This window comes from Onychomys torridus, chromosome 5, assembly GCF_903995425.1.
Source record: "Onychomys torridus chromosome 5, mOncTor1.1, whole genome shotgun sequence".
Lineage (NCBI taxonomy): Eukaryota > Metazoa > Chordata > Mammalia > Rodentia > Cricetidae > Onychomys > Onychomys torridus.
In genome coordinates, this window is record NC_050447.1 from 106,592,658 (window position 1) to 106,616,165 (window position 23,508).

The 23,508-nt window shown below is 41.1% G+C and overlaps 2 protein-coding genes across 3 annotated transcripts in view; both read right to left on the reverse strand.

The window, feature by feature from the left end:
- Mylk4 (myosin light chain kinase family member 4) overlaps nucleotides 1–23,508 on the reverse strand; it is a 77,754-nt gene that overhangs the window by 22,136 nt on the left and 32,110 nt on the right. The window contains exons 2-3 of one of the 2 annotated variants that reach the window (XM_036186712.1): nucleotides 1,314–1,392; nucleotides 549–987 (exon numbers count right to left, since the gene is read on the reverse strand). In XM_036186712.1, the coding sequence (XP_036042605.1) occupies nucleotides 549–987; nucleotides 1,314–1,392 (518 nt within the window). The remainder of the gene's footprint in view (nucleotides 1–548; nucleotides 988–1,313; nucleotides 1,393–23,508) is intronic. The other variant, XM_036186713.1, reaches the window with a different exon arrangement.
- On the reverse strand, nucleotides 21,671–22,153 carry LOC118583406 (peptidyl-prolyl cis-trans isomerase-like 1). The gene is given in 3 exon segments (XM_036186714.1): nucleotides 21,671–21,749; nucleotides 21,751–21,778; nucleotides 21,781–22,153. Coding segments are annotated over 3 exon segments (480 nt in total).

Genomic DNA, 23,508 nt, shown 5'->3' on the forward strand with positions numbered 1-23,508 from the left:
AATTCCTGATCTTAATGTTGGTGTAAGATTAGAAACAATCAAGTGGGGATCAGGGAGGAAGTGTAGACTTAGCTTGAACAAGGCCCTGAGCTCCATCCCCAGTGGAGGGAACTAAGGAAAAAAGGAAAGGGAAAAGGAACTGGAAGGGGGATGGAGGGATAGATGGATAGTTGAGGGAGAGAGGTAGGAAGTGAAGGAGGGAGTGAAAGAGGGAGGCAGGGAGGAAATAACTGAAAATATTGGCAAGAAGAAAGAGGAATAGCAGAAAAATAGGAAAATGTAGTCATGAAGAATCAATGTAAGACTGGAGTGCATTCTAAACATTGCCTTTAAAAACATTGCCTTTAAAAACATTGCCTTTAAAAACATTGCCTTTAAAAACATTGCCTTTAAAAACATTGCCTTTAAAAACATTGCCTTTAAAAACATTGCCTTTAAAAACATTGCCTTTAAAACATCTTCGTTTTTCTTCCAAAATGGCCTCCAGTACCACAGCACAAAGGCCTTTAGGAGACAGCAGCTGTGGATGTGGAGTACCGTAGCACTACCTTTCGCGGGATGGGCTGCCATTCATTTCATCAATGTGCTGATTTTCAGTTGAATGTTTGCCCAGCACTGTTTCATTCGAAGCTATTGGAACTCTCTTCTCAGCGTCTTTGTCTCTGGCATCTGCCTTAGAAGGAAGCTCATCTTTCCCTCCTTTGAAAAATGGACATCCATTTTTATCCTCAGTGTCTTGTTTATCTCTCAGGATGTTGCTTTCTTGTCCCTCCAGACTTTCTATGCATGGACCACCTTTTCCACCGGCATTCTCTCTTATCTCTGTGGAATTCCTTGGAACAAAATCTGCCTTGTCTTGTCTTTCCTTATGGCATATGGTGTAACTCCTCTGAACTTCAGACGTGTTGGTCTTCTCGGCATTTTTCCTGTTGAGTTTGGTAACCTTTTCTTTCTCGGAGGAGAATTGGCCTTTCCGGTCTGGTCTCTCTAGAAGCCATAGAACACAAAACATTTTAATGAAGAATTCACATGACCACTTTAATCTTGGCTTCATTCAGTGGCATCTCTAGTCTAGCTTCTTTTTAACAACAGATTTAAGTTTTCAAAAACAAAGCAGAGTGAAATATGCCCTCTGACTGAAAACTGTGTGTCAAGAGATTTTCTTATCTGTCACTGGCAAGTCCAAAGCCAATCAGATAAAAATATCAAGAAAATAGCCCTCCTCCCCACAGGATTTAGGAATGTGTGATTTTCTCCAAATAAGAGAAACAGCAGACTCTCTCCATAACCACTGAGTCTCCTAAGGATGTTACCTGTGAGTACTGATGTCTTTCCACCTTTGACAATTGTCCGTTCATTTGGTGCAGGGTTGGACCACACATTTTCCTCAGCCTGTGGAAGTACAATCAAGCAATTAAGGTTACCTACAGTATACACATGCTTAGCCTCAGCGCTACTGACAAGGGCTATTCAATTCTTCATGTAAAGAGCACCACAGCATGACAGGATGTTTAGCATTATACCAGGCCTCTCCCCACCAGTGCCAAGAGAAGCCTGCCTTCCAGCTGTGATAACCAAAAAAATGACTCCAGACATTTGAAATTTAATATCTCAGTTTACAATGCATAATACATTATTGCTGACTATATTTACCCTGCTGTGCAAAATAAAAATCTCAGCCCTATTCTTGTCTATCTGAAATGTTGCCAATTAAAAATAGTTAGTAAAGCAAAATGTCTCCAAAGATTACTTAATTTCCTCAGAAGTAAGGGCAAAAATTGTCCCAATTTGAAACTATTATACTATGTAATTCAAACATGGGGAAAGGCACAGAAATGGATAATCATTTAACCTGAAAAATAGTCTGAACTAATGAAACTCTGTATAGACAGCAATATCAAACAAAACAAAATGAGCTCACTTTTTTCTTTTTCTTTTTTCTTTCTTTTTTTTTTTTTTCTCGAGACAGGGTTTCTCTGTGTAGCTTTGGAGCCTGTTGTGAAACTCGATCTGTAGACTAGGCTGGCCTCGAACTCATAGAGATCTGCCTGCCTCTGCCTCCTGAGTGCTAGAACTAAAGGTGTGTGCCACCACCGCGCGGCTGAGCTCACTATTTTCAAAGAAATTCTGCATGGTGTGTAGAAGGTAACCCATCTACACGATCTTGTTGAAGGGTATGGCTAACGTGTAAGCCGCCCTTGGACTCCGTTTTAGTTGTTTTGATTTGGTTCATGTATGGACTGAAGAAAAATCAGAGAACACATGTGAATGAGCTTTCTGAACTGCCTGGTGGAGATAAAGGCAGTGAGCTTCTTAACAACTGCTTCTTCCTTTCCCTAGAAGATGCCTTCCTCCCAAGCAGTTACATGTTCACACAATCCTAGTTTCCCCAGATTAGCATAACAACCCTTCATACAGATTAGCCTAACCCACACAAATTCTAAGTTATACATTGTAAATTGATAAAATCATATGAAGTCATAGAAAAATCAGTCCCGCCACTCTTTGAAGCAGAACTCAAGGAGATTTGCAAATATGAAATATCACGTAAGTGCAAACTGTTGTGCCTAAGACAAATTGCAAATACTCTTGTGATAATGCTTCCTTTTTCTAGATGGGCACCTCACCACACAGAGTCACATGTATTACATCTATAGAAAGCCAAGGGTGGAGGTCAAAGCTAAAGGAAGCCTCTCACTTTTATGTGCAAGTACAGAGATGACAGTAAAAAATGTTCTTCAATTTTCTTAGGTGAAGCCAGTTGCTGCTTCTGTATGTGGGCACAGAACTTGGCACTTAGGCCAAGACCAGTTCCCCCTGTAACACTTCACTGAACTGTTTTGGCCAGTTTGTTTCCTAGTAGGTGTTGGGTTTATGATGGCCATGTATTTAGACTAGAGACATCACATAGTGATGATGATGGTGGTGGTGTAGTCCTAGTGCTGTAATGATGGTGACAACCGTGAAGAAGATGATGATGATGATGATGATGATGATGATAGTGTGGTCATGATGATGGACATAAGAATGAGAACGACAATGATAGCTACATGCACTGAGCACAGACAAGTCTACTAGAAATTCTTCAGTGCACTCTGCATGGTTAACTCGCTGGTGACTCACAGGAACTCAGAGAGAGCCTGACCATCAACCACATTTTTATATTGAAGTCAGGATTCTAATGCATTTCTCTGTTTGGTCTCTTCTCTACGTGGCAGCATGCTCTGTACTATTTTCCTGTTGTGGGAAGGGATTTTAGCCAACCTGGATAGTTAACATTGGAATCTACTGAAGAGTAGGCACCATAGAATAAGAAAAGCAAGAGCAGGGAGTTAAAAAAAAAAAAAAAGCATTAACACAGCAAGGAAGACATATGTGTTCATTAGCTAAAAGATTAGAATTAACATGGAAGAGGGGAGAAAGAGATCATTTCATTTTAACTCTGAAAAGTCTATATTCAAGTTAGTTAAGTAAGGCAGTTGAACAAATTGTGTTGATGGCGTTTCATATTTGTCTCTTGGTAATTTCCCTTCTGAAATGAAAATGTCTGGTGTATTGGTAGGCACCATGCTTTGGGACTTAACCTGTGGGGCATAGACACTACAGTAAGAGCAAAGTGAACTGGATAATGATGAAACCTGGTATGTGTTCATTTATTTCAGCCCATCAGAATATGTAAAAGTGAGAGTCTGGCCATAGAACTCTGGAACCAGTCCAGGCCACGAGTATCCTGGCAAAGGTGAGTGTGAGGTATCCACATTCTTCATTCAGAGGCTGGCCTGGCTAAGCATGGAAACTGTGAGTGCCGAAGACACAGGAGCCAGTCACCAAGCAGGGCTGCTCTTCCTTTATGTAATTATGAGTCGCATGTGTTTTACTATTTAAATAATGCAAGGCCTCCATTCATTGCCACAGGCTATTTATAGTTTCATTTCCTTGTGTAATACTGACATCTAGAGGAACTGAAGTGTCTCTAATAAACAGCAGCAGCATTTTTTCCTTTTCTCTCCCCATGTAGCAACCATGTGGACCTTTATTCTGAATCCTTTTCATTTTGTATTTCAATTCTTCCATAGAAGTTCGTACAACAGGACACAGATCTATGGACACATTTTCCTGTCATCCAAAAATGACATTTGTTTTCTATGAATATACAAGTCAGGATCAATGCTGTTAAAGAAGGAATTCATAAAACCATTCCCATCATCCTGCAAAGGGATGAATCAGGATTGTGCTTCTCTGCTGCATTCACAGCTCTGGCTGAGGTGGACAAAAGAGTTCTTTTCATTCAGATTTGTCTATTAATTCATTTTAAAAATATGTATGGCTGGGCGGTAGTGATACACGCCTTTAATCCCAACACTCAGGAGGCAGAGCTATGGGTTCAAGGTCAGCCTGGTCTACAGAGCGAGATCCAGGACAGGCACCAAAACTACATGGAGAAACCCTGTCTGGAAAAACCAAAATAAATAAGTAAAATAAAAAAATATGTATGAATTTGCATATGGATACATTTGCCAGTGCCTGCCAATTCCTTTTGTAACAATTCTTTTATAATTTATATTTTATATATTTTAAGATATATATTAATAAAATTAGGCAAACATAATTTATGTGTTACTATAATGTTTTTTCCAAAAGTAAATATGCACACACATTATCAATGTATATAATTGGTGAATATTTTAGAGTGGGCTAACCTTTTACTGATAACTGTGTAAAATCAAATATTTCAGACCCATTTTTTTTTTTTTAGGCATGCTGGTTAGTGTTTATCAACTTGACACAAACTAATCACCCAGAAGAAAGAATCTCAATTGAGGAACTGCCTCCAACAGATTGGCCTCACGGCATGTCTGTGGGAAATTTCCTGGGTTAATGATTGATGTGGGAGTGCCCAGGCCACTGTGGTCAATACCACTCAGATGGTCCTGGGTAGTATAAGAAAGCTGAGCAAGCCATGGAGAGCAAGCCAGTAAGCAGCATTCTTCCAGAGTTCCTGTCTCTGCTTCTCTTGAGCTCCTGTCCAGGTTTCCCTTGAGGACCCACTGCAATCAGGAAATGTAAGCCAGATAAACCCTTTCTTCCCCAAGGCACATTTTGGTCTTGGTATTTATCACATGTAACAGAAAGCGAGGAAGGCTACTAGGCAACACTGTTTCAGTCATATTCCGATTTTTCTTAATTGTCTGTTTTGGAGGGGGAAACATTCTAATTAGCTGGTTCAAGGACAAGCACAGAATTAGAACTCTTGGTTAATTTCTTACCAGGGGTTTTCCTACAATATACTCTATATGAGGTCAGGATTCTTCGCTCAGATGCCTGCTTTCATTGCTCATCATACACTTTACACCCATGTCACCTCTAGAATTTGGCTTGCCAAAGGATCCAACCATGCAGGGTGGTGGCACCCACTGCCAGGGAATGAGTTCCTTTCTGTCCTGTACTTCAAACCCACTTCCGGGCCACATCCTGACTCTCCTAGAAGCAGTGAGATGACTGGGTGGGAAATTAACCCACAAGTCCAACTTTGCCTGTTCCCTCTTTCATACCCATTCCATAAAAACAATCCTTTAAAAATCAATTAAAAAGTGGATTTAACCTGGGAAGTGACAGGGAAAGTGAAACTTCACTAGACTTCAACAATCCTGCAGTCAGTTTTTGTGTCATTGTGCCACTGAGGGACACATCTCTCCTCACACTGGTATATAAAGCCTTCACTCTATTTCTGGTCCTCTGGCACTTGGAACAGGAGAATTTAGGGCTCTAAAAAATGCTCAGGAAAGCAATGTGCACTGAAGGGAGGAAGTGCCTGCAGAAATGGTTTCTGCTAGTGTGGGTGTGTTCTGCCGTCAGGCTCCTCACAGGAAAGCAAGGTTTCCCTGAGGACCATCGCTAATGCATCCCCAACACCGATGCTCATGTCCCTTGCTTCACTTCAGAACAAAATGTTATGTGATAATCACATCCCTGCATTTGGGGATTACAGCTGCTTCAGAACAGTAAATTCATAACATCACACATGGAACAGAACCAAACCTGCTCCCTGAATAGTGGCTTTGTGTCTCATTGCTGTGGTAATGCCATGGTGAACACTTTCCGATCATTTTAACCCAATGTCTAGTAATACAAAAACAAAATTATAACAATTTAAAATGACTTTGCTAAATTTTAACTAGGTTCTTAATGGGAGAAATGAGAAGAAATAATTCCTGACAGAATACAAAGAGAAAGGTTTTTAGAAGAAATAGTGAAAGTACTTATGTCTCCCTATTTGAATATAAAAAATTAATTGTAACATCTTGTGTCTATTTATTATTTGTTTAGAGTGAGTGTGCCACAGCCGAGTGTGGTGGTGAGAGGACAGCCTGCTGGAGTTAATTCTCTCCTTCCACCAAGTGGGTGCTGGAAACCGAGTACTGATAACCAGACGTGACAGCAATTACCTTTATCTGCTGCACCATCTCACCAGCCTGGAAAGATTAATCTTAGAGATCATTTGCAAATAGACCTATTTCTCTTCATCTTCAGATGCTCTCCAATTCCCTGTGCTCTAAACACAGAGAAAACACCCTGGGTTGCTGGTCAGACAGGGAGAATTCTCATACTGTACAGTCTGTGTTGTGGGCATTGGCATGGGATAAACTAGGGCAGGGTCCCACGGACGGTAACCAGGAAGGAAAGTGTTGGCCTTGACCTCAGAACTGAGGGAGTGGCTCCTCCCTGAGCTGTGGATGATGTCAAGCAGGATCAGTCACCTGAGTAAATAACCCTGCCCAGAAGATGAAAGCCTTTGGACGTGTCCACAAATCTGTGAACAGTACTTCATTCAAAACTATGAAAACTGGACTTCAGGGGGCAGATGCTAAAGCTGCCGGTTCAGCAAAGTCTAATTAGACCATCTGTCAAATGAAGATACATAAACATATAGGGTGGACTGCTGGGTTCTTGTTCTAATCTTGAAGAGCAAACTGCTGTGTTCCTCAGCCTTCTCCAGCAGAAAAAGCCAGTATAGCACCTTGTTGCTCCAATCATCCTCTTGGGCCATTCCTTGGTGAATGACAAAGAACTTTTCTCTTTTCCTTTCTTTTTAGTGGAGGGTTGAACCTAGGACCTCATGCATGCTAAGCAAACCCAAAACCCAAGGTCCACATAGATGGAATGTCTGAAAGAGTTTTGGAAGACCAGTGACCTAGGCTGGCCACAGAAGACAGAGTATGAAGCCCCAGTGTCTACCCCAACATTATTAAGGTACAGGTATGGGTCACAACTGTGAATGATCCCTTCCATGCTGTTACCCGGGCCTATCTTTGTCAATTTTAGAAAAAGCAGTTTAAAACAAGAAAATTGTATGTTTCTCCTAATGTTTAGTCCCACCAGGTACTCTATCATGCATATCTCATTTTGCTTCAACTTATACCAGATGGCTGAGCTGAACCAGGCTAAGATACCTTATAAAATATTCATATTCCTTCTTAAAACTTTACCTATTTTGCTTAATTGTATAAGTGTTTTGCTTGTGTGTATGTGCATGTACTACCTGTGTGCCTAGAACCTGAAGAGGCCAGAAGAGAGTGTTGGGTCTTTTGGAAATGGAGTTACGTTGTTAAGTCTCATATAGGTGCTGGGAATTGAACCTAGGTCCTCTGGAAGAGCAGCCAGTGCTGTTAACCACTGAGCCATCTCTCAGCACCTCACATTTCTTTCTACTTCCCTCCTCCCCCAGATGGCACACTGACTTTGCTCTTTTCCTAAGACAATGACTTTTCCGAACCTGTTGACCCGGCCTGCCTCCCCACCTCCACATCCGCCTTCTTTTGCTCCTCGTGTCCTTGAATGCCAAATATTCTGAATGCTCCTGAAGATCTGAGTGAAAGTGGCAGTAAAGGGGGTGGGTCCTGGACCTTGAGGTCTTCCTAACCTCACTCACGGTAGTGTGATTGCAGCATACTACAGCCTTTGCAAGTCACCACCTGTGTTGGATTATGTCAGTCTATCCTTTGTTACCCATTTTTGTTCTTCAAGTGCTGATTCCTCAATCCCACAAAACCTGTATGCACCTTTGATCTCATCCATGGCAGAGTATCTACAAACCACCGCCTCGTTCTCACTCTTGACCCAGGTATGCAATGTTAGCAGGCAAGCAGTCTAAAGCACGACCCTGGGGATCCCAACTCCCCTTGCAAAAGTGACCTATGGAGTACCCAAGGAGAACTGTAAAATAAAAAAGCCAATATCCCTAACCACACTTCTGGTCCTTTGTCTGAAGACCCTCTGCTTGCTTCTTGGTCATGATGTTTTAAGTAGCCAGGTAAAAACTCATGCTGATGGGGACAAACACCATCTGACAGGGCACAGAATTATTTATTGGTCTTTATATAAAAGTAAATCTGGAAACCATAATCCATAATGTCCTTTGGCCTCCTCAGGACTCTGTGGCAGGAAAACACTTGAGCATGTTAAAAACAGTAGTGCCACTTCTAAGAAATTGTGAACATGAGTCGGAAAATGAAAAACAAATTCACATGGAATCATTGCTCCATTACAGTCATCTGGTTAAATTGAGTCTTACATGAAAAATTCTTTTTGTACTACACAAGACTAGATCTTGGGAGATTTGTACATGAAGTTTACAGTGTTTTTTCATCACCCAATAAACTTTTTGATTTCTTTTACTGAAGACAGTTTTAAGAGCATTCATTTCACTTGGTGTTCTCAGCATGCATTTTATTTTAGACTCACTTTTATCCCTTTATCTCCTGTCTCCTGACCCAACCATTTGTCCTGTCAACTCCATCCAGCAGACCAGCTCTCTGTGGTGTCCTGTGCTGGCAATGCCTGGCTAGAACGGTGTCTCTTAGGGTGAGGGGATATGTGGTCATTTGGGTGGTAGGGACCTCGGAGACCTAAACTTAGACTAATTGGGCAAATCCTTAGGCTCCTAGTGACTGTCTTTATGCATGTTCCCCCTGTTGATACAAATATAAACTTTTTATATTCCTATTTAAGATAATTTGTATATTGATACAAATACAGAACTATGTTTGTTATATTGTACACATATTTTTACTCTTATTTGAAATTTTTGTATATTGATACAAATGTAAATTTATATGTCATACTGTACTTGTGTTCTACTTCTGTTTAAGATATTCTGTATACTGATATATATTTAGGATTATTATCATATTGCATATTGCACTATACATTCCTACCTCTGTTAAAGATATTTTGTGTATTGTCACAATGTAAAGTCATTGTCATTTTACTGTACATTTGTTTACAGACTGTTTGCCTTATTTATATGAAGCCTTAGTCCTTAGGTTGTTTAGGTAGATAAGACTTATAGATTTATTGTCACCTATGCTTGTCATCTCTATAATTATGTTAGTTAGGTTATCCAGATTTATAAATACATAGGTCAGATGGACAGGTAATCTTCAAACATTTCATGGACCTAGATAATATGGCATTTAAATAACTTAGAATTCTGTTGACGTGAGACACAATTGCTCCTGGCAGCACCAATTTGATCCAGAGAGAATGTTGGGCTTCTAAGACATTTCCATTTGGAAGTTTGTCTTTTTGGCTCAAAATGGCCTACTGGGCAAATAACTGCCCTTGCCTCAACAGCTGACAGTACAAATGCTGTCCTTTCTGGACAAGCGGGACATGAGGAAAGCGACCACTATACTTTGCCAAGACAGGGTAAGATGGTCTTTCAGAATTCCTGCTTCTGAAAATGGTCTGTCAGATACTCTAGGACTGTAGCCAATTTGAATGCACCAACGATGCTGAGAAACATTAGGTGACTGTCCAGGCTGCCAGCTGTCTCTGTCTACTCTTGCAAGACTCCCGAAAGTTGCTTGCGTCCTTCTCCCATTTCTCAGGTATTATTATATTCTTTCTCAGGTCTTTGATGAGGTTGAAGACTAGCAATTATAGTTACAACTTAGTATATATACCTATATAATATCTTAGATAGAATATATTAAGTATTAGACTCAGGTTCTTTAGGATAGGACACCTTTTGAAATGATCTTTGTAACATGCCACCTACTCACGCTCTAGACTTCCCTGGATTTTAGTATGTGTTTTTTGCTTGATATTGTTTGCATTTATTGTAATTCCAACTTATCTAGGTCATTATCCCTCATTACTCCTGGACAATATTTGATAACCATTTCTTTGTATATAGTCTTGTATTAGGTTAGAACCTTCTTATTTAGACAAAAGGGGGAGATGTAGTGGGTAGCCATCCCAGCCTTGGCCTGAAAATTCCAACCCCCACTGAGGCTTCGGTAATGGTCACGCCCACAAGGCGGGGCTGAGGGAGGAAGCTGAAGACCCAGGATCGAGAGGAGAAGTCTCTCTTGGCTCTGGGACCCTGGACACTGGAGGTAGACCAAGCAGAGTTCTCCAGAGAACACCCCCGGACTGTTCCATACCTTTGCCGGACCCTGTTACCTATCCCTTCATTTGTAAGTTACCCCAGATCCCCCCCAAGTAGGAAACACTAGAGTACACTATGAAGCAGAATAGCTTTTAGAAGGTTACCATTTTAAAGCAATGAGAAGCTACAAAGTTCTTCAAAATGTCCCTAAACTTTGTACATGTAATATGAACCCTAGAGAAAAAACTAGTTGGGGTGGGGTGGGGGTGGTAAGATGGCACTGTTGGTAAACCCTAACAATTTGAGTGGAATCCCTGGAATCCACATAGTGGAAGGAGAGAGCTAACTCCCTTCTGACCATACACATGCCATAGCATGCACATAGCATTAAGTAAATAAACAAATATTTTTAAAACCTAATAGGTTCTGAGTACCCTAAGCCTTTAATTGCCTGGCCCCTTCTATTCAAAATGGGTGTGTGGACTGGTAGCAGTAGCAGTACCTGAAATCCTATTAGAAATGCCCACAAGGGCTGGGAGACGACAGCTCAGAGGGACAATGATGGTTGGCATACATGCCTCTGGGTCCAGTCACCAGCACAAGAAAGAAGTGAAGGAAGGAAGGAAGGAAGGAAGGAAGGAAGGAAGGAAGGAAGGAAGGAAGGAAGGAAGGTGAACCTCTGTCCCTCCCTCCCTATCTAGAATCTACATTTCAACCAGTCCTCAAATAATTTCTATTCACATTAAAATTTGAGAACATGGAACAAGAAAATCCATACAATGAACTGGTGTGAAAATGACACAAATATTTGTGATTGCCTCATAAATCTATTTAATGTTGCATCCATTAGCTGCCTCACCAGCTAATTAAGCTCTTACCTCATGAGTTCAGAGCAAAGACAGTGGGAAACACAAAGTGGCTGATAACATTGAGCTGGTCTTTCTGTTTGCTGGCCTCAAAGGGAGTCACTTTTGAGAACCCACCACTGGGAATGACTTCAATGAGGTTCTCAGAGTGTCCAGACCCTGACAATGACCAGGACTCCCAGCAGGATCTGGGAAAAGACAATGTATGATTGATGTACCATGCCTAGAACGTTCCACTAATTTCTGGGGTCTACAGAATGGTCAAGCTTGGCCCTCAGAGGGGGGAAAAACATTAACTGGTGCAACCATGGAAGAGTGAATCCAGAGAACTGAGAACATAGCTGTTAGGATATCTGAAGGGCACTGGCCCCAGGATCTCTGTTGACACTAAATTCACAGATGCTTGGGTTTTTTGCATAAAATGGTGTAGAAATGGCCTGGAAATGGCACATATTCCACATGCCTCCAATTCAATAGCTTCCCAATGATGCTCAGTGCAATGTGATGCTGTGTGAATGGTTGTTATACTCCACATTTAGGAAATAATGACTTCTGTACATGCTCAAAACTGACAGTTTTTCTCCAAATATTCAGTTGGTTGAAACTACAAGTGCAGGAACCCCTGTATCCAGAAGGCAAGTCTGTGTATCCTGTTTGGCTCCCCCAGTGCAAAGAATACAGTTATGATGAAGAGAAGTGTTTTTCAACTTGCTTTTTCATTAAAAAGGTGACTATTAACATAAAGGGATAAAAAGTAATTTTATTTCACTCTGTTCCTATGGGGAGACAATGATCAAAGGTTTAACGTTTCAATTCTGCCAGCCAGAGGAGTAGGTATTAGTGAACTGTTTCATCCGATGGTGACTAGAACTAACTTTGTATTGAATATTTCAAAACCGTGAAAAGGATAGTTTTTGTTGTTGTTTTTTTTTTTTTTTTGTGGAGCCGAGGATTGAACCCAGAGCCTTGCGCTTGCTAGGCAAGCACTCTACCACTGAGCTAAATCCCCAACCCCAGTATAGGTTTTAAACATCCCCTTCACATACACAAAAAAAGGGAAGTTGTTGATACAGTAATGATATGCTAATTAGCTTTAATGGAATCTTCCTATGGTATACATACATACATAGATTGAACATCAATTTGTGTCCCATAAAAATACATAATTATTATGCCAATTGATTTTATTAAAATCAATAAAAATTTCAAATTACACAAAAATATATACCTTTTAATAATCTATACTTGTCTATTTCTATTCTTAAATTTTTTATTGATTTGTTGGTTGTTACATTTGTTCCAGTTTTGAGACAAAGTCTTCTTGTATAACCCAAGTTGACCTTGAACTCAGGATTGTCCCTAACTCTGCTTCCCAAGTGCTGGGACTGCAAACACGCACCACCACGCTAGCTGTGCTTGCTATGTTTGAATCCTCAGTTCATGAAGAGCATAAATACCTTACTGCATGCTTCATCTTTTTGCCTCATTGCTCTTTGTTTTGTTGTGAACATCAGAATTATTCAGCTGGTGCCCTGGTACCTTACTGGTTCTCAGCATAGAAAAACCTCTATAGTGATTGCTAAATAGGGGATGTCCTATGACTTCCAGGAGCCCCTCTCTCTTCCTGCTAGGACCTTCATATTAACCAATAACCAGAGGATCAGTATCAGGCATGTTGGGGGCCTCCAGAACTGTACTGTAATGTAGTGGGTTCTGACGAATCCCTATAAGTAAACAATACTGACCAGGAAAGAGCAATAGAATTTGAAATAACCTAGCCAAAAAGTAGGCTGATGGCCATGTGATTTTTCAATAAAAAGCAGGTGATGCTTGCTATCCCTTTGCTAGTTTTGTAAGTTAACTGGCAATGGGACAGTGAAAAGGAGACTTTGAAAATCAAGAGTGGATAGTAAGTGAAATACAGAGTACTATCAATGCATTTTTCAATCTTACAGCTTGGGGCAATGGTCCTAAAATTTATAAATCTCCTCCCTTCTGATATTCTTAATCTGGCTTAGAGTCCAAGGACATCTCTCACAAGTTTGCAAGTGATTCTGATGTAAGTGGTGCAGAAACCATACTATGAAAAAAGCATGTAGAGTTCCCATGCATTATTCAAGACCTAACTTGGCAAAGTGTTCCTTTGTAGATTCTTTCTCAAAAATGCTTCTCCCACATCCTCATTCTCTTGGTTGGCCATGAACCTCACACATGTGTAACATCAGACCATGTTGGAAGTATTGGTTTGCATGTTTGACCCTGCCTGTGCATCTCAGTATCTCTGACATCTAACTTGGTATCCGCATGTGCCAGACAAGCATTGATTGACTGCTTCATACATTAGTAACTTGGGAGAGATGAATTCCAGGCAGTGACTGAGCATATTGAATGCCTGGATAAATGTGTCTTGAGAGCTTGCAATAGGATACACTTTACCATTCTCTTCAGCAGCAGACCCTATTATCCAGCTCCCAGAGTCCTCTAGTGCCCAAAAGTACTTTCATGTAGGGAAAATTGCCATCTGTACCTCTATGAAAAACTATAGTCTTCTTGGACTTTTAGAGGACTGCAAATGTCACCACTCACATCTGGAACTCTATTCCTAATGTGGTTTTGTAAAGTCATTTACCATTTAACCACCTTCTCAACAAATGACTTATTACTAATGAAAATCAGAACATGCACTACAAATGTTCATTTGTTTAATGTGCATAGTTAAGATCTGTTATTCACATTGCTGCACGGGCTGTAACTTCTTCAACATGTAGCTTCTTTAACACATTAGCACAGAGATATTTTGTGAATACTTTTGATGGGAAAGGAGAGGTTGGAATTAGTCATGGCCACTGCCACTGTTCACTGTATTCTAACTATGGAATCTAATTTTTCCAGAAGGCAAGAGAAAGCAGCAGCTATTTCCTTTGAAATATTTGATGAAACTTCGATGCTGACACTGACTCAGGTGTAGAAGAAATGTCTTTACATATTACTATTAAAGTCCTTCCCATCCAAGCAGGGAGCACTACCCCTATTGGCCTAGCTGTCTATGAAGCTGAAGCAGGGTCACTTTTGCCCAGCAGTTCAGGACTGGCCAAGCCTAGACAACGTAGTAAGACCTGCCCTGGGTAGGAGGTGGTCTTTACAATATTTTTAATGTCAATTAAGTAGGTAGCCTGACAATATATCACATATGCCACCTACTGTCCCTTCCACTTAATAAAAATCACAGAATGACAGAGAAACTGGAGGAAAGCTTGACACCATCAAGGAGCCCAGCCTGGAGCTTCTGACACAAGAAACCACTTCTTAGGTGATTTGCCAAATACCTTCACTCCTGGAGGTTGCCCTCCATCTTGAAGACGGCTTCCCAGTGCTGGGGCTCCTAATTAAGAATGTCTCTGTAGCTCATGGTGGGGGTGGGGGGGAGAACAGTCTATACTTATTTTCTTCACATTTGTAGTTCATATCTGCTTCTCAGAAGGCAAAACTTCTACTTGGGCTTTAAGATCAGGTTCTCTCACTGTATCCAGGATGTCACCCAGAATTCTGCTGGACTCAGTCAACCAAGTTTCCCAAGTGTCTCCACCTGTGGCTCTCAGGGTGAATGGAGTACACATTCCATTTGTTGTAAGTCCTAGCATTTGCACACGGGCTGAGGGGAGGGGCGTACGTGATCTAATTTAGCGACCCTGTGGTATCTAAAGGAAATTCTTGAACTCAGCTTCAGCCTGAGTAGTGCTTACAAACTATGAGAGCTACCTTCCCTCCTTGGCAGCGGTAGTCTCCACACAGAACTCTCCAGAGGAGAAGAAAAGATGTGTTTGGCAGGACACGTGCTCCTAGGAAACAAATGAATGTAGATTTGCTCTTCTCCACTACACTGAGAGCCCAGTTAAGAAATGCTTACAATGAGGTGACAGCTGGCCTCTGCAGCACACCACAATCGCAGATGGAAAGTTCAATTATGGGTATTCCAAGAACAGAATGAAAGTCTGTTTCCAGTTAGAAATCCCATAGAAAGCCATGTTCCATCTGTGTTTACTACATGCAGCTGTGGGTTTCCAACTGCTTAATGAACTTTTTCTTCTTGGTGAACACTGCCCTATAGAAGTGCACAAATGCAACCACCTGAAGCACATATCATGAGCAAAGGCTGCATAAGACAACCCAGGACCATAGGCATGTGCTCTCTTCCAATTACTAAAGCCTTTTATGTGTCACAATAACAGCCTGAGAGAATTCATCCAATTGCATAAAGGAAATCTAAATTGTGAAATGAGAAACTTTTTAAAAACATACTAGTGACTTTCCCCAGCTATTCTGATCATATATCCTTACTTTCATATTAAAATTTAAGTGGCAGTCTAAATATACTTACATTATACATATAATGAGATCAGTTCAATTTGTCATTTAACAATCATCACTAATAAAGAATTTCATTTTGATTTGACTCAGTTCTATACTGATATACTTCTCAAACTGATCTCATTATTGGTGGAGCAGATGTGCTCATAACTCATTGTGGCAATATCCATCAAAGCTGAACATGAAAAGTGCCTCTTGTGTAATTACTATGCTGTTGTTCATTTTTTATTCACTCCCACGAAATTAAAGGTATTGGCATGAAGTTCTCCTGTCTAACAGAATAGTAATCTAGTGTGAAAATGAGCAAGCTCAGGCTCCAGGTAAATGCTATAAACATTTTGAGAACATTTTATGAATTCTAGTTTTAGTTTATATCACTTGAAATTTTTCTCTACTAAAATTAAGACAATAAATGTCAAAGTCAAATTAACATTATAAAAACAGGGATTTCAGCTGCTAAAAAAAAATAAAACAAAAAAGCGAAAAACAACCTTCAAATCAAAATTCTAAAATCTGTATTTTTTCAAACAATTAAATAACCAAGGTTGGTTTATTATACAAAATGGATATTTATTTTTAATGAAATTGCACTCCATTTAAATGCATTATGTTTTTATTAAAATATTGCTTCTATAGTACCAGTTCAACCAAACTCACTTTCATAGAGTGCACATAACCTTTTCCTTCTAAAAGATCCAATTTATTAACATTTAGAAATAGGAATTTTGAGAGCAATAATCTCAACTTTATATTGAGACATACTTTCTCTAAACCATGTTTCACTGGAATAATAAGCAATGTTAAAGAAAAAGTCCCTGTTAAATTCATGAAAATAATCAAACAGTAGCTCAAAATAAAAAACTGGGAAATCTGACAGTGCATCTACAAAATATTTGTATTTAGAAATATTAGAAACGTGGCTGATCCCCCAAACCCACAATGGAAGGAGAAAATAAACTCCTGAGAGTTGTCCTCTGACACACACACACACACACACTCACACACACACACACACACTCACACACACACACACTCACACACACACACACACACACACACACTCACACACACACACACCACACTCACACACACACACACACACACACACACACTCTCACACATGTAATAAAGAAAATTTGTATGTGTGCTCATGAGCAATATTCCTTAATAAAACTCCACTTTTAAAACTTGGCTTTTGAGCATTACGTGTGGTTTCACTGTTCTGCAATGGTTTTGTGAGTAATTTTTTTCAGAATATACAAGAGTTGACCTTTGATTGTCAGAGTTTACCTTTGCAGGTTTGCTCCACAATATAATCTTTTTTGTCATCTTGACTGTGTGAGGAAGAAGAAATGAATCACCTAACCAAAGGGATTCTACAACACCAAAAAAAAAAGTATATTTACCTTGACACAAGGCATGATAATCACCCAGTGCTTTAGGATCCTCACAGCCACTGACAAGGGCTGCGGCTCTGGTTAGCTGAGACTCTACATCCTAACCCATTTCATCTCTTAGCTTGTTACTTGGCACTCCACCTTATAACTGCAAGTTGTGGCTCCCATCGAGGAAGTGGGTACTTCCCTGTAGAGTCTTTATATTACAGGAAGAGCTGAGTTCATCTTCTCGGATATATACATTATCCTGCATGACTTGAAACCTTGAAATTATTGGGTCTCTTTCTTAATGAGCAACTCTGATATGGAATCTTTTAAAACAAAATCTAGCAAGTTTAGTGTTCATTTACAAATTATGCAGCTATTAAAATTGAGGTTGTATGCATTCTCTTAGGAGATGCTTAGACCTGTTCACCACAGCTGCTGTGGCCTGCCTCCTGCTTGGGATGCCCATCTCTGTCCTTTCGACATCTCTCTACACTGGCCATTATAACACCCTGACAGTTCTCTTGTCTACTAGTTTTCTTGGCATCGATGAACATGAGCACATTTATTCTCACTCCTCTCAGTAAAGTCATCCAGCCTTCAACTCTACACCAATCATTTCAAGATGTATCTTTATTCTTCTAAAACAATAGGAAAAGTGTGTGTGTGTGTGTGTGTGTGTGTGTGTGTGTGTGTGTGTGTGTACATGTGGGTGTGCACATCTGTATGTACATGGAAGTCATGGGATATCAGATGTCCTGTTCTAGCCACCTTATTCCTTTGAGATTGAGACAGGGGTCTTTAAATGAACTTGGAGCCTAGCTGGCAGCCAGCAGCCCCAGCAATGTTCCTTTTTCCACCTTGTATGATGTTGGGATTAAAAGCTCATGTGTGGCTACACTTAGTTTTTTACATGAGTGCTGGGGCTTTGAACTCAAGTGCTCACACTAGCCCAGAAAGTGCGCCTACCTACTGAGTCATATTTTCAAAGCAAAGGATTTTGAACTCTATGTATCAGAAAAAGAAAACATCTTACATCAACATCTCATGCTCTAAATTAGCTTGTTGCTATAATTTAGATCTGCAATGTTCTTTATAGGTCATGTCTTAGAGGTTTGAACTGGCACTGTTAGGAGTTAATGGAACTGTTAAGACCTAAGGTTTAGTGAGACGTCTTGGATGACTAGAATTATATCCTCAAAGGGATTGTGGGGTGTCAGCCCTTTCCTCTCTTTCTGTTTCCAAACTGCATAAGATGAAGTTCATTCTACTACACGCTCCTTGTTATATGTTGCCCCCGCAAAGTCCCCAAAACAGTGGAGCTGCCTGACTGTAGATGTAACTGTCTTGTTAAATAAGAAACACAGAGCCAGTTGCAGAGTTAAAAGCCAAGAGGTCAAAGCAATAGCTGAGCACTGAAAACCTTACCCTTCACTGCTGCTCTGTCTTTCTTCTCTGCAAGAGATTAAAACCCCCAAAACTATGAACTAAAGTAAATCATCTTTCATTTGTGACTTATTTGTGAAATTAGGGAGTTTTGAGCAAGACAGAGCCTGATCTGTGAAGAAATTTCACCTAAGACTCTGGATTAGGGCTTCAGAGATGTCTCAGTCAGTAAAATGCCTGCCATGCAAACATGAGGACCTGAGTTCAGATTTCTAGCACCCATGTCAAAGCTGGACACAGTAGTACATATCTGTGACCTCAGCACCCACCATTGAAAGACAGGGTGGGAGTGCTGCTGACAACTTGCTCGGCAGGTAAAAATGATTGCTCCAGAGCCTGACAACTTGACTTTGACATCTGAGACCCACATGGTAAAAAGAGAGGACAAATTCCTACAAGCTGTCCTCTGCCCTCTACACATACATTGCTGACATACAATACCCCCAAAATTAAATAAAGAAATGAAATTCTTTTAGAAAGTTGAGTATAGTGATGTGCACTTGAACTCTCAGTGTTGGAGAAGCAGAGAAACAGGTAGGTCCTTAGGACCTGCTGACCAGTCAGTCTAGCCTAATCAGCAAGCTCCAGGCCAATAAGAGACCCTGTCTCAAAGAATAAGATGGTTAGTTCCTGAGAAACAATACTGCAGATTGATGTCTGGCATCTTCATGCATGTTTATACACATGAGCACATACAAATTCACATACACACACACATACACACACACACACACCAAAATAAATATATTTAAGACAAACAGCAAAGACTCAGCCAAATTTAACAATAATTATTTGCAGGGAGATTTGGTGGCTAAGAAGACCCCTTGAGATATGCCTGTCCTCACCAAGCTGAACTCCTAAACTGAACTTCAAAACACTAAGGCATAAGTGAACATTCTCTTATACCACACAGCAGAGTAACTTGTCTTGAGCCCAGAAAAGTCCTGAAGAAGGCAAGCTACTCGAATCCATCAAGTGTTCACTCCATGGGATCATTTCTGTCAAAACCAAAGACTGACTTGGAGCTGGATGCCAGACATTGTGGTCTGAATAAATATTGTCCAAAGACCCATGTGTAAGAAGTCTGGACAGCAGCTGATGGCACTGGGAGATAGTGGAACCTTTAGGAAGTAGAGCCTAGTGGAATGGAAAGAAGTTAGTTTATTATAGTTGTGCCCTTGAAGGAGATAATGGGACCTCAGCATCCTTTCTCTTCTTACTTTCTGGTCACCATTAGATGAACAAGCTTCTTTATCACTTACTTGCCACCATGATGGTCTGCCTTGCCTTAGACCCAAAGGCAATGGAGCCACACAACCATGGACTGAAACCTCTGACATCATGAACCAAAATAAACATTCCCTCCTGATACACCAATATCTCCAGAACTTTCTCACAGTGTTAGAAAGCTGAATAACACATAGGCTTTGATCCCATGTCTTCTCAAAAACCATGTGCCCTTGAGCAAGGCATAAACAACATCTGGCTCTGTCCATTATGAAAACAATGTACAGTGTACATGTGAAAGTGTAGAAAAAGGAAAATAAGGAAATGGTCACTCAGTTTAGTCTTTCCTTGACCAAGCATTTTCAAGGTCTACACAAACATCGCAGTGCATTGATACTCTGACCACTGCTAAAATAGAAGGTTCTCCATGTATAGATCTCAGTGTTGAGTCTTTGTCACCTCTGCTGAAATTGGAGTAGTGTCCATGCTTGACCCTTACACATGGAAAGACACTGTCCTGTTTATATAACAGCCACAGAAAGCTGCCCCTAGTAATGTGTTAGGCAGCACATTCCCCACCCAAGGAGTCAGGACAGGATTCACAGCCCAAACTCTCCTGGGACATCAATAAGGAACAGCAAGGGCTGGTGGTGCAGCCAGTACCTGTTAAAGGTCACATCCCTCTTTAGCTTAAGTATAGGCTGTCAAATGTGTCCTGGGTTGCCATTCAGTGGCAGAGCTGGCTTTTAAATTTTCCTTCAAAGCACAGGTTGTGGGCACTCCCATCCAAAGTCAGGGTAAGGAATGACTTTTTCCTTGTGTGAAAAATAATATATGAGAATATAGTATATGAATATATATATGAAAAATAATAGATGTAGAATGAGGTGCATTCTACAATAATGGCTATTGTCAAAAATGGGATATTACTAAGGAAGTAGAAAGACTGCAACTTTTGTGCAGTGTTGACAGGAATGTAAAATGGTACCATGCTGTGATTAAGCATGTGGAAGTCCCTCAAAAGAGAGAACATAATACCTCCATGTGATCCAGCAACTGCACTTCAGGGACTTCTGAGTCTATACATACAAGAATGGAAAGCAGGGTATCTTAGACTTTCTATTGCTGTGATAAAACACCATGACCAAATGCAAATTGGGAAGAAAAAGGCTTATTTTGCTTATACTTCCACATCACAGTCCATCTTCAAAGGAAGTCAGGGCAGGAACCTGGAGGCATGAACTGAAGAAGCCATGGAAGAATGCTGCTTGTTTGGTTTCTCCTTATGACTTCCTCAGCTTGATTGTTGTTGTTTGCTGTTTTTTTTTTTTCCAACTACCAATGGTACATTATTTCTGGAAATTTCTATGCATTACATAGGTATTAACATCCTTCCTCTCAGCCCCACACCCCCTGCACATCCAGAAAGATTTAAAAAAAAAAAAAAAAAAAAAGATGTCCTGTATAAAAACCTCTTACCTACTCTCTCTAAAGCCCTGAAAAGTGTCACTGCATGTGAGCGAGGCTCTTGAAGCTCAGGACTGCCAATCCTTCCCAGGGGGCAAATGGTCAGCGCTCCTGCTTCTTTTTCTGAGATCCATTTCTCAATCATTACACATTACACATTCCCCACTTCACACCTCCTTAGCAACTTGATTGTTGGATGCATTTTTCATTTGGCAAAAATTCAATGTGGCTTTGCATAGGATGTTTAGCGTCAGAAGCGGCAGTGTTGATGCTCAGGCTCTGTGGGAAAATAGAGAGCTGTGTATATTCCTGGACGAGCACACGTGGGAAGTTAACGCCTCGCCTCATCAACACTACCTGCTTTTCAAGTCTGTGATTGTTGGCCGGAATACAAATGCCCCTTGTTCCGAGGGTGTCAGAGTAGGCATTCATGACACTGATACAAGGCACACTATGGCATCAGAAGATGGCTCCCTAGGACCATCTTAGAAGTCCTGGGTGTGCCCGAGACAGCATCCCATCTACCCAGAAGGGTATGCCTTAAGGATCTTCACGTCATCCATGGGATGGTCCTGGGTGTTTGTTTTCACCATGCCCACTCATCCCTATGCCCTCGCACACTCGACCAAGATGGTGTGTTTGCCATCCAGCCACTGGGTGGGACATGAAGAACTGGCTGCCACTGGTGTGTCTGGTCCTGCATTGGCCATTGCAAGAATCCCAGCCCCAGTGAACTTCCGGTCTGGATGAAGTTCATCTTCAAATTGTTTGCCATAGATAGATGTGCCACCTTGACCTGTCCCTGTCAGGTCACCGCCTTGGATCATGAAGTCCTTGGTGATTCTGTGGAATTTGGTGCCTTTGTAGTAGCCCTGCAGAGCCAGCTCTGCAAAGTTTTTGCAGGTCTTCAGAGCATGCTTCCAGTACAGTTCCAACACAATGACCCCCATGCTAGTCTCCCGGTAGACATTGGGCAGCCAGGTGTCAGGGGGAATCGCCGCCATGCTGAGCAAAAGTATCCCCTAGCAATGCTATTTCCAGCAGAGTTCACTGGGGACCCGTCCCGGGGTAGCACACTTCCGGTTCCCGCTGATCAGCCGGTTTTGGTGATAGGGTATAGGGAGCTGGGGAAAGGAAGATGAAGGAACTTTTTCGAGGCTGGGGAGGGGCTTGCAAGATGAGATACCCAGCGTGGGGACCTGGACTAGTGCAAAGTCCTTCAATGGCGATTCGCACCATGCTCCAGAACCTTGATTGGTCTGTTTAGGTACAGGAAGTGGGAACAACTGTCTTTATTCTGTTCCCAGTCTGTCGTGGTGCATGCCTTTAATCCTAGCACTGGGGAGGCATAGGCAGGTGGATCTCTGTGAGTTCAAGGCCAGCCTGGTCTACAAAGCGAGTTCCAGGAGCAAAGCTACACAGAGAAACCCTGTCTCGACAAAACCAAACCAAACCAAACCAAACCAAACAAACAAACAAACAAAAAAAGAAGCCAGAGCCTGACTTCTTATAGCACCCAGGGCAACCAGCCCAGGGGTTGTACTGCTCACAATGAGTCGGCCCCTCCCACATCAATTATCAATCAAAATATGCACCACAGGCTTGCCCAGAGGCCCATCTGGTGGAGGCATTTTCTCAATTAAGGTCCCCTCTTCCAAAATGACTTTAGCTCAAGTCAACTTGACATAAATCTGGTCATCACATGGGGCTAGGAGCACACCTATGTCCACAGCAACACTGCTCACACACAACAGCCAAAAGGTAGAACCCAACCATCTAGGGACAGAAGAATGAGTAAACAACATGTGGTAAGTGCTTACAATGTAATATTTAGCAGCATTAAGGAAGGAAGGACATTCTAACATGCTTTTACACAGACAAACTTGAAGAACATTGTTCTCAGTTAAATCCATCAATCAAAAAAAGGATAAAGAGTATACGATTGTGCTTACTTGGAGAGTAACTTGGAATAGATATATTCACAAGATGGAGAACATAGCAAGATTTCCTCAGGGCTAGGAAGGTAACAGGTGTTTAATGGATGTACTTTCAGTCTGTGAAGATAAAAGTTCTGGGGATGCTGGTGTCAGTGGGTGTCTGGAGATAGCTGAGGTCAGTGGATGCAACTATATAGCCTGAACTGTGCCCTGAAAGTTACTGAAAATTGGTGGATGTGGTAGGGCACACCTGTAATCCCAGCATTTGAGGGGCTGGATTACTATGAGTTCAATGCCAGCCTGTGCTACAGAGTGGGTCCTTTTGTGGGGGAAACAGACACATTTATTAAAAATGTGCTCTATAATTGGTTAAGAACCTAGGTTCAAATCCTGACCTGATTATTTCTTAGCACACAATCATA